This window comes from Rhyacophila brunnea, unplaced genomic scaffold, assembly GCF_057557595.1.
Source record: "Rhyacophila brunnea isolate RB1 unplaced genomic scaffold, BYU_Rbru_1.0 scaffold_17, whole genome shotgun sequence".
NCBI lineage: Eukaryota > Metazoa > Arthropoda > Insecta > Trichoptera > Rhyacophilidae > Rhyacophila > Rhyacophila brunnea.
The window spans coordinates 24,167,128-24,178,339 of NW_028232827.1; the positions used below are offsets into that span (position 1 = coordinate 24,167,128).

An 11,212-nucleotide genomic window follows, 5' to 3' on the forward strand; every position below is an offset into this window, starting at 1 on the left:
GAGTCCAATCTCTTTTGAAAAACAAAAAAATATATATAAGTGTAAAATAGCAGCTTTGCAAACAATTAATTAAATAAGGTTTGTACTATTTTATATTACAATATCCCCTAATTATTAAATTTATTTTAAATAGAGTTTAACTTATTCATTCTCTCATTTTAAAGCATTGTCTATGTAAAATGTTATGTATTTTGTCTATTATGTCAAAATCACTGACAAATGACAGCTATCAGTTATCACGTGCTTACTGCTTGTATTTAAATCGGATCGTATTTACTGCCACTTCGCAGATTTGTTATTGAGTCTTGTTATGTTAAAAACTTTAAAAATGTTAAATTCACCATTTGTTGATGAAAGCATACTCAATCTGATTCTTCCTAAAATAAGAAATTTACCCAATGAAGCAGATACTAATGTAGGCAATCTAGACTAATTAATAATAATAATGGTATTCGATTACTACCATATATAGGTATTTTACGCAGAAACTTTAGATTATATTGTAGCATTTTTTTCTAGAATTCTAGTGACTTTTTGCTCTGGCTTCTGGAACCCCCGAGGCTTACAACCTACAGAATCAACCATATATTAGCAAACTCTGATGATGTTATGTGCACGATTGTGCAATACTTGGAACAGGTAGGACAAATTTAGTGAATACATGGTAGGCAGTTAATTTAAAAAAAATATATTTTTCCTTCAATTCAAGTCGATTGTTACTAAAATACTTATATCCATATTATGTTCCTTCTGTAAGTATCTAGTTAATTTTGTTATACTTATATCAACATCAGCTCGGATCAATCCACTGATAGAAGAAGTTGATACACCCCTGTTACAGGCGGGCTTCTCCCGGTGTAAAATAATCATTTAGTAGTCATAAGCCGAAACGTAACCCTGACCTCTAGAAACGGCTTCATAAAACATCTAATCTGATTCCTTGCTCAACTACGTAATTTTTTTTTTATTCATAAGTAAAGGCCTTCGTCCGGTGTGTGAAAATCATATACTGGGCGGAGGTGTAATTAAGATAAATTTAATTTGATTTAAAAAGTATAAATGATGATGGATGAAAGAAATAATTTTAAGACTAAATATAATGTATAAAATATTTATTATTAAAGTATTTAAATCTAATAAATTTTGCCGGCAACGTTAAAATCTCCGTGCGCCGAGGTGGTCCTCGTGATTCGTCAAATCAAAAGGATCACGCGATAAAATTTGGCCAATCACGAGAGTCCTTTTTGCTGGACAGCGTGGGTACGGGGAATTTAAAAAGAAAAAAGAAGTTAGTAAGCATCCTTTGTAAACCATGTACGGACCTGCGAAACTGATTGTAAAAACAAAATATTTAAAAGACTACAAAATAACGTTGTCCAACTAAATATTAAAATATATAACGCTAAGACCTGCACAAGAAAGACTTAGTGTTTTATTTAACCTAACAAACATAAATATATCGTTCTTCTTTTTTTGTGAATCTGGGGTTCGATGGACACCTGAGCTAGCCGCTGGAACCCCGGACATCTCAAAGTCCATTTTTCTGTGTTCCCACATACTCCCACGGTACCATACTATCTTGTCAATCCACCAATCCCTAGGTCTACCTCTTCAAAGTACCACTGCTTAATCTAGCAATTATTACTTCTAGCTATAGAATCACCTGCCCATTTATATAAGGGGCTATTAATTTCAAAGTCAGTTATCTCCGTAAACCCCCTATTTCGAGATCACATATAGGAATTCAAACCGATTTTCTTAACTAAACATAGCAAATATTTGCAAAAAAACTAATGGTGAAATAAAATTGCCACTAACACATTTAAATTATTAGAAAACATGTTTAAATTTGATCGATATATATAAAAAATGGGGACTAATGACTATAACCGACATCGCAACTAACCACCAGTTCAATATTATTTTAAGCTGAATTTAATAGTTAATAAACTTACATGCAATGAAAAAGTACTTTGTGATCCAAAATCGTGAAGAATATTAAAAAAAATTTAAATGTAGATGGCCTACTTTGAAACCAATTGCCACATAAATAAATAAACAGAGCGCATAGCTTCTGTATACTTATGTACAGGGCCAGATTTACACTTCAAGGGGCCCTGGATTAATATTTATTGGAGGAGCCCAAAAAAAACAAACTAATTAAAATGTAATTTAAAGACTTGAAGATAATTGAATACTATTTCGTCTCTGTTCTGGCAGAACACACTAACTGGAGAATACTAGTTTTGAGTAATTTGACTTTGAAGTTGTTAAAATGTTTGAAATAATGGTCTATCATGTGAGTTTATTAAATAATCGTAAAAAGGATGACTTTAAAATAAAGACTGTTTATTTATTAAGAAGGTTTCCAGACGGTAAAGTTTGAAATAAGGAACATTTTGGTACTAACTAAATATGTCATTATTTCGAATTAGTGTCTTCTGCCAGAACAGTGACGATTTTATAGTATTCAATTATTAGGCTCCAAGGCCACCACCAATTCGGGGGCTCTAGGCTATAACCCCTATAGCCCTATAGTAAATGTAGCCCTGCTTATGTAAACATTATTATTTATTCCAGAAATGTTATAAAAGAAAACATTTCTCTACATATTCCACCCACCAGAAATTCAATCTAAGCCGGGCCCGTACATCTAAACTCGTCTCGTCTGCGAGACAGCCATAAATCAACCCTTGTAGGAATATCGCATTCATGTTGCATAGTTGGCTGCGCAAATAGGAACTTAGCGACAGTAAAGATCGCAACCTCTCGTAACATCAAAAAAAATGAAATGTCACACAAAAATACCATCTGATGCCGAAACAGCGTTTATTATGTATTGAGCGCAAAAATCTTCTGGAGTGGTCTCTCCTTGTATAATCATATATGCACGGATATTTTTCAATCTCTTGGATGAAGTAAATATTGGTGCGCTCGCCTGTCATTTTGTAGGAGATACAACGGCGACCAGTTAGTTTGACGTGACGTTTAAATTAAAATGGCCGACTCATAGTGGTTTGCGCATGCGTAACTGTAACAAGGACGACGAGTGATGTGCGGTGCAAGTCGCGTGAAATTTGTTGCTAGCAACACCAGATGTTTTATTTCAAACTAAAATGTCACATTCCAACAGTGTGCGGAGTTCCATTTGGTAATGTGTATTTTGTGAATAACGACAATGTCACATCGACGTATTCGACATGTTGCAGACAAAATGAGTTTAGATGTGCAAGCCGGCAAACACATAAAAATGTTAATAACGCTCTAAATACATAAGTATTACAACAATATTAAAAAACATTTTTTTGTAGCAAAAACAGATTGTACCAAGACAAGTCATACCAAAAGTCTACAAAGTGTTCCCTGAAACTATTGCTATCGAATGTTGGCCTGCTGACAATGAGAGTAACTGTGTGCCCGATAAATTGAGAGGCCAAGTGATTGTGGATGCAGCATGTGGTGCTGCTGTTTTGCGGGGTTCACATGTCTTTGCTCCGGCAATGATGGGTCTGCCACCAGGTATATTAAATGGTTACATGTAAATTGTACGTATTACATTTTACCGTAGCACAGTTCGCCATAAGCTTTCTTATCGAAATCGAACCAAAATGAAAAAATTACATGTAGTTCGTGGAGCATTGCAGACAATAATGTTCCAATTTAATTAGATTCAATATGAACATTAATTTGATATCGATTGGTTTCAAATATATGATATTGACAGTATCATTATTGTTATCAGATATTAAATTTGATATGTTCGATTTGATATTTTACCTAACCTAACCCAACAAATAATCCAGCATATTGGCTATTTTCAAAATTTGTTTTCCGCTGGCTTCCTGTAAACCGACAAGAACCGTGTTTTACTTAGACATGAATTTTATGTCAGTACTATAATACAACCCAAAGATGTTAGACGGTTTTTAATATACAACCATATATTTCCGATACAACATTTCACCGTGAAGTGTGATGTGACGAACTGCATACGTACAAATTTCCGGATACGATATTAAATGGATACTGAAATAACATGATGCATGTCATGCCAAATTCAAAATCACTTCAAATCCCGCATCTGGCAAACTCTTGTGTCGTTTCTTTCAATGTTTAGTTAGCATACTAATAACTTGGGTGATGACTAATGACCATTTCTTCTAATAATGTCCATTAATGAGAAGCGGCCAAGAACCACAATATAAAAGCGATATAAAAGTATTGACGACGATGATCACTTGAACTCGTCGCCAGTATTTTAAATTTAAATTTTCATAACAATACTTAATAATATGATTGTCTTTTAGATATAGGAAGGAATGACACAGTGGACATTTATGCAGATATTTCTGGTAAATGTAAACAAGGGTTGAAAACCGAATACTTGACAGGTAAAAAGATTCTGGTTGGCACAGGGCGCTTAAAAATGTTGCGGCATGAATTATATGGAGAAAATATGAAACCGAAGTATGTTTGCAAGATATCTTATAAAAATAAATAGAATATTTCATTTTTATCATATTTGAGTCACTCAATTCATAAAGATAATCAAAACAGTGGATAATAACATAATAATAAGTAGGTTCTTGCATTTAGTTAAAAATTATACTAAAACAACAATTCGAGTGCTTAAAGTCAGACAACGTTATCTACAAAAAAGAGTTTTTTTTTTTGTTGAGATAACGTTATTTTACATTTATGGCTACATGATAGTCAAACAACGTTATGCCAATCTTCTAATTTCTTATTAAATCGTCAGTAAAGTTTAACGCTAACTACATAAGTTACCCTTATTTTCATATTTTTTTAAAACTATCCCTATAAATTTTAACATCATCATAAGCAAGATAAATGTACAATACACAACAAATTATAAAATATTAACATTAGGTTTTAAATAAACATTTCCGTTGTTGAGTTACAAGAATCTAAAATAACGATTTTTGGCTCTCCTGTAAAGTTGCACTTTTGTAGATAGTGTTGTTTGACACTAAGCCCTCGAATTATCGTCAGCAAATCTGCTGTCAGAGCCAATCTCTAGTATTCGTGCCAAGTGTAATGTTTGGCAGCAAATCACGGTGGTCCAATTTCTTAGCTACTTGAATCAAAATTTTTACGATTTTGATTTAAAAGAAAAAATACATCTACTAACTTTTCGTCAGATTTAAATTTTACATAACAAATATTGTATAATTTCAAGGGGGATAGCTGTGGAAACTGTAATGCCTGTGTCTCGGATTCCAGTCATAGATAATAGTATCTTTTCTCCGGGAAGTTATTTACTGCAAAACCTGCCATCGATTATATGCAGTAAAGTTTTGGACCCTCAGCAAGGAGAAATAATATTGGACATGTGTGCTTCCCCAGGCAATAAAACTAGCCATCTGGCTGAAATAATAAGAAATAATGTACGTATTTAGTTTTAATAGTTTCTTTTTGTTAATTTTTCGATATTTGTGTTGTTTATGTTGACAGCTGTCTTGGGCTATAAACCCATCTTCGGAACAGTCTACAACACGGATTCCCAACCCTGTGCCTGCAGGCACAGGTGCACCCCCGAGCACTTTTGTGTGCAGACTCATTTGTGCATTAAGTTAGAATTACATTATGATCACGTCACATACTGTCACATGGCTAGTACAGCGTCAAATTTAGTCTACGGTTTCGTCATTTCGCAGAATATTTTGAACGATCACTATCTCTATAAATTCAATGATGGAGAGTGCCGTTAAAATTACTTAGTTATTAATTTAAAAGAAAATCCACAAAGAAAAAAACCACTAATAGCAAAGAACACGTGATTTCATTGAGTCATGCAGTTACGATGTAGTGCGGTACGCGTGAGGTAACCTCATTGTTCTGGCGATTTTGCTAACTGACAATGTTCGTTTAAAGGTCCAAAATGTGCTACGGGATGGGAGCATCAGTCTGATAACATTTTAAATACGAAGAGAAACGACATTACACTTTTTTTTCCAGTAGCGGCAGATTACTGTGACAGCACATAACGTGATGTATTTGAAGCATTGTTTTCAACAATGAGCATAATAAAATCGAAATACAGATTGTGACTCACAAATACGAATATCCACATACATTCCTAACTATAAAAAATATTGATTGAAGAAATGCAATGCTAAAAATCCCACTAATAAAAATGTCATTCTTTTTCATAGATATTTTTGCATACAACGTTCATATTATATTATTATTATTAATAAAAAAACATAATTATGTATTCCTAATTATCTGTTCCATTATATTTAGCAATGTTTTTACATAATATTTAAAATTTCATTAATAACGCAGGGTTATTGACTAGGAATTGATGAAAAAATAGAACTAATATTTATTTCTCAAATACCTATATAGTATTTGTAAGTTTCATTGGAAAAGAAATGTGCCCCATATTCCATTTTTGGTTATAAATGTGCTCCTGATGTAAATAAGGTCAGGAACCCCTGATCCTAAAGATTCAGTGAATGCACTGCTCATGCTCACATAGCCATGATAGAGCGAGAGGGTACATAATATATTATGTTAATAACTGCTTTTCTTCTCGCACACGACAGTGGTGTATGTCATTTTTAGAAATAAGAACCTCAATCCTGCATCTTTTCGTTTGGTAGACTTTTTGTAAAATACTGAAAAAGCCGTTCAATGTTGTATATTTATTTCGCAGGGCACCATCATAGCACTTGATAAAACGACAAATAAAATAAGTCATATCACAAATCGATGCACAGAATCTTCTATTACCTGTGTTCATACTTTTGCTTTTGATTCTACAAAAGCTGTTATACCAATAAATGTGATGAATTCGGAAGACCGCCAGCAAATGGATAGATGTTTGAGAAATGAGACAGTGTTGAAAGGCCCTCCTTTTCCACCAGAAATATTCGATAGGATATTATTAGATGCGCCGTGCAGCTCTTTGGGAAACAGGCCATTATTGAAAAGCAACATGACTGCGAAAATGCTCAAGTCATATATTCCGATGCAAAGGAAACTGTTTCATGCTGTAAGTGCTCACCAATATTACAATCATTCTACTTATACTTTCCTGGTTTAGAACCTACTGCGGATGTTGGTCACCTCCGTGTCCAGAAATTTGTACGTTAGTTAGCTAATTAAATGGCCATATAGTATTTAGATCAAATTCATGTCTAAATAAAACACTTAAAAAATACGTACATAATAAAGACAGAAGAAAATACGTAGGTAAGTAAATTAGAAATGCAATCATATAATATAATTTATATAAAATTCTGGTCGGTGCTCATAAGCATCAAGTCGTATTTATCAAATAATATCTGATCATAATAACAGCATACAGGTAACCCCACCCCGTTCAACGTGGGGGATACGTTCCGGACATGGTCGCGATAAGCGAAATTTCGCAATCAACAGGGGGATTCTCTTGTTTGGCCTCTCTACGTTTATTGTGCAAAATTTGCGATTACATATTGTCAAGTAATGCATTACCGCCACGTTTTACAGCACTCACTCGCTTCCAAACACCCTTCATACACGACTGGGTGACTTCATTCCACTTTTCGTCGATGTTTCTGATAGCTTTCATGATATTAAATGTTTCCACCAAACCCGCATGGCATTTACATCACCTCCATCGGTTTCTTCAATGAGTTGAGAGAAGAGTTGGACGATCCTTGGATGCTTGAAATCCAGAAGCAGTCTTCTCCTCTATGAAAATAAACGTACGTGTTGGTATTCGTTTGGTGGATAATTTCCCCATTCCACAATTTCCAGTCAATATTAAGTTTATTAATGAATGTTCTTATTCAATCTGATAAAATTGGCGCATTACTGTCTGCAATGCTCGACGGACAGCAGTGTAATACATACAATTTACATGTAACCGGCCACCTCTATCTTATGAGAGCTCTCTCCGCTATCTTAACCAAGGATATACTTTCTTTTTGTCTTGTCTATGGAGACAATATATTATGATTTTATAGTTTGCAGATACTTGCTGTGCTGAATAAAGTATACAGTATGTGATAAAAACGGAGCTGTTGGTCCCTAATTTTCTTAATAAACAGTTCCAGTATGAATGATTGCCAAAAACAATAGAATATTTAAAAATCATAAAACAGAACCCTGACAATTTTAAGGGGTTCTCAAGATTCAGAATCCAGGGTAACGGTCCCGGTTCCATAATAATTAATGGGCTCTTGGAGTTCGGTTCCAGCTCTGGTGAAGAGCCTAATAAAATTATATTGCAAAATATTATGTAAGTTGAAATCCTATAGAAATAATTCAAAATCAACTTTCAGGCGGTAGCTCTACTAAAAAAATCCGGGAGACTAGTTTATAGTACTTGTACAGTGACCCGAGAAGAATGCGAATTGATGGTGTCTTGGGCATTAAAGACGTTTCCTCAACTTACCCTCTTACCCGCAGACCCTTGCTTAGGTGGACCTGGCTATACTGATTGCGGACTTGATGATAATCAAAGGTTGGTTTGTATAGCTTCAACTGTTTTATAGTGTTTATTGATAAAACTTTGCAATATTCCATACTTGAATATTTGAATTCGGAGGATACTGTTCATCGTTTGTAATATAATGTAATACATGACTTCGGCCATTTCCGCCCTCTTAGCTAGAGCACATGGACACCACACGGCGCCTCCAAGAATCTGTCATTTCAGCATCTCGTAGCTCCGCCGTGTACACAGTAGATAGTATTTAGCAGCCTTCCAGGATGTTGGAATCCGGTTGGCTTGAAGGTCAGGTTGAAGCAAACATCTGTTCTTGAAGCTCAGTATACAGTTTCTTTGATTCGCTACCGTAAAGCAGCTCTGTCATAATCCAAGCATCGAATAGGCGGTAACATACATGACTATGATACTAATAAAATTTATCACATAAAGAAATGATAAAAATGCAATTGCTTTCTTACAAAATCTAGTACTTATTTAAAGAGCTTTGGGTATTAAGGGCCATTTAATAGTTGCAAATTCATTCGAATTCCTCCGCAGTGACCAAATTTAATGATATAAGATGGTTTCTTTAAATATTAATTTTTGTGTAATAAATTTATAGTTAGTATTGATATTTTTTTTCATTATTTTTGTTAAGATGCTTTCTGTTTGAGCACAAGTCATATTTTTGTAATTTTATTACCACAATTACAATAAACCACGTGAAAAATTTTACTGCAGATTACTGAGACGTCCATGCTCTGTCAAACATCATTGCAAAATTGCAGAAAGGCAGAAGATAGTTTCCGCATGCTTCTATACCCAATTTAATAAAGTCCAAGAATAATTTAGAAGTGGATCAGAAAACAAAATAGTTTTACATAGCAATATATAAATATTATTACAATGTAAAAAAACAGATTGTCGCTATTATCTCTTCAATATTTCGACCAAAACTTACAATATTTTGTTTGCAATGGGTTATAAAATAACTTCTGAGGATTGGATAAATAAACAAATATATAAAGAAGTCACATAAACAACGAACGGTTATGTGTTTGAATCCCGGCTTCTGTCAAATGTTTACATGTTGTTTTCTAGTGTGTGTTTGAACCCAGGGTATGAATCTAATAAGTTGAGGAAGTGGCTAACATCCATTTCTCGTAAAAACAAAAATCTGTTTATACAACCTCCACTCTGGAGGCCCATATGATCTTCTTAGGATTGAACATGGTAAAAAAATAATATTCTTTTTTGTAAGTTTTTCAATAAGATCTGATATTCCAATCAATATAGCCAAGAAAAACTGAAAAATGCCACATTAAAATTTCTGAATGTCAAATAGTAGAAGGGCCAGATGCCGTCACATTTCACTGCCGCTTAACATTAGGTGGCCGAAATTTACCGTTTAGCGAGTGGTAGAATTAAGAAACGCTAGTGACAGCTGTTAGATTAGTCAATCGTATCATGCACAGAATTTGGACAACGACAGTGTTGCATTTCATTTGCGTTTAAATCAAAATTCTGGTTTATTTTATCTTGTGTACAACTAAACTAAATAAGATACTATATTTACTTCAATTCTGTATGATATGCTTGACTGTTTTGACAGATTCCGCTTGTGTTTCTCAAATCTGCCACTATTTGGTGGTGGCACATATGATATTTAAGTTTATTCAATGGCAACTTCTCTGCATCTGGCCCAGGCCATACTATTATAAGGAACAATGAGAAGAATCTACCAGTATAACTAATATTTGTTTCAGAATCATGGTTCAACGATTTAGACCAAATCAAGATCCCCTACGTCCTGTTGATTCTATATACAATGATACTATTGGATTTTTTATAGCATGTTTTGAAAAGAAATAATAGTATTTTGTATTTTCTATATAATATGACTTCGTATCGTGAAAGTAAAGTCAATTCCTGACGCATATTATTATATATTGTGAGCCTAATGCTACAAGGTTCTAAGTGTTTAGTTTTGACAAAACAAACCTAGTAGTATTCTGAGCTACCTCATTATTATTTTTGAACGTCCAAAAATAAACACTTAAAACCTTTAAGTTTTGCAAACGCGATATGTATGTGTATTGAAAAATTAAAGTCTAATATAAAAAAACATGTGATGAATCCACTGCTGTTTACGAAATTATGTTTTAAAAAGAATATTTGAATAAAAAAACAATTCATTTCTTAAAATTAGACTTTTATTTTACACCTCTATAAATATATACTAAAAAAATGTCTGTCATTCTATTCCCTTCATGAATTGGGATAGTGGAAGTGCTTCCACTGCAATGTGAATATTATATTCATAACCACAAAAGGCAAAAGAATAATGGATAAAGTCCCTTTCTATCGATACAATTTTGTAATCATAATTATGTATTATAATAATATACAGTACTCTCAGTAATCCGCCACCCCAAAAACCAGACAAGTGTCCAATTAATGAAAGCGGCGGATTTTAGTGCATCCATACAAAATATGGTAAAAATTAAGAGCATACTTCAGTGAAACAGCAAATAATTTTCAACAATAGGTGGGACGAAATTTCGGACTCGTTGCCAATCGGAGAGCCATAGTCGAGATGTGAACACATCAATTTGTTTTGTGATGGCGTTGGAGGAATATATTCATAAATCGTGTAAAGATGACTAAAAAACGTTACGCATTTACTTGAAAAAAAAAACATGTCAATGAATATATTATTATTATTACTAATATAACAATAAACATAACATTAAATGGACGCATGTT

General features: G+C 33.6%; 1 protein-coding gene across 1 annotated transcript; it reads left to right on the forward strand.

Annotated features, from left to right (window-relative positions):
- Nucleotides 1-211: 211 nt before the first annotated feature.
- LOC147073841 (tRNA (cytosine(72)-C(5))-methyltransferase NSUN6) lies at nt 212-10,651 on the forward strand. The gene is made up of 8 exons (XM_085944339.1): nt 212-415; nt 520-639; nt 3,312-3,519; nt 4,308-4,467; nt 5,201-5,408; nt 6,683-7,021; nt 8,298-8,479; nt 10,213-10,651. The coding sequence occupies exons 1-8, from the start codon at nt 311-313 to the stop codon at nt 10,316-10,318; spliced, it is 1,428 nt and encodes a 475-aa protein (XP_085800465.1). The 5' UTR covers nt 212-310; the 3' UTR covers nt 10,319-10,651.
- Nucleotides 10,652-11,212: the final 561 nt, after the last annotated feature.

What these genes read in the sequence shown, in the direction of transcription:
- LOC147073841 (XM_085944339.1), top strand. Translation starts at nt 311, where the DNA reads ATGTTAAAAACTTTAAAAATGTTAAATTCACCATTTGTTGATGAAAGC. An exon ending in AATGATGGGTCTGCCACCAG is followed by an intron (nt 3,520 to 4,307) that starts GTATATTAAATG and finishes ATTGTCTTTTAG; the next exon opens with ATATAGGAAGGAATGACACA. An exon ending in GGACTTGATGATAATCAAAG is followed by an intron (nt 8,480 to 10,212) that starts GTTGGTTTGTAT and finishes TATTTGTTTCAG; the next exon opens with AATCATGGTTCAACGATTTA.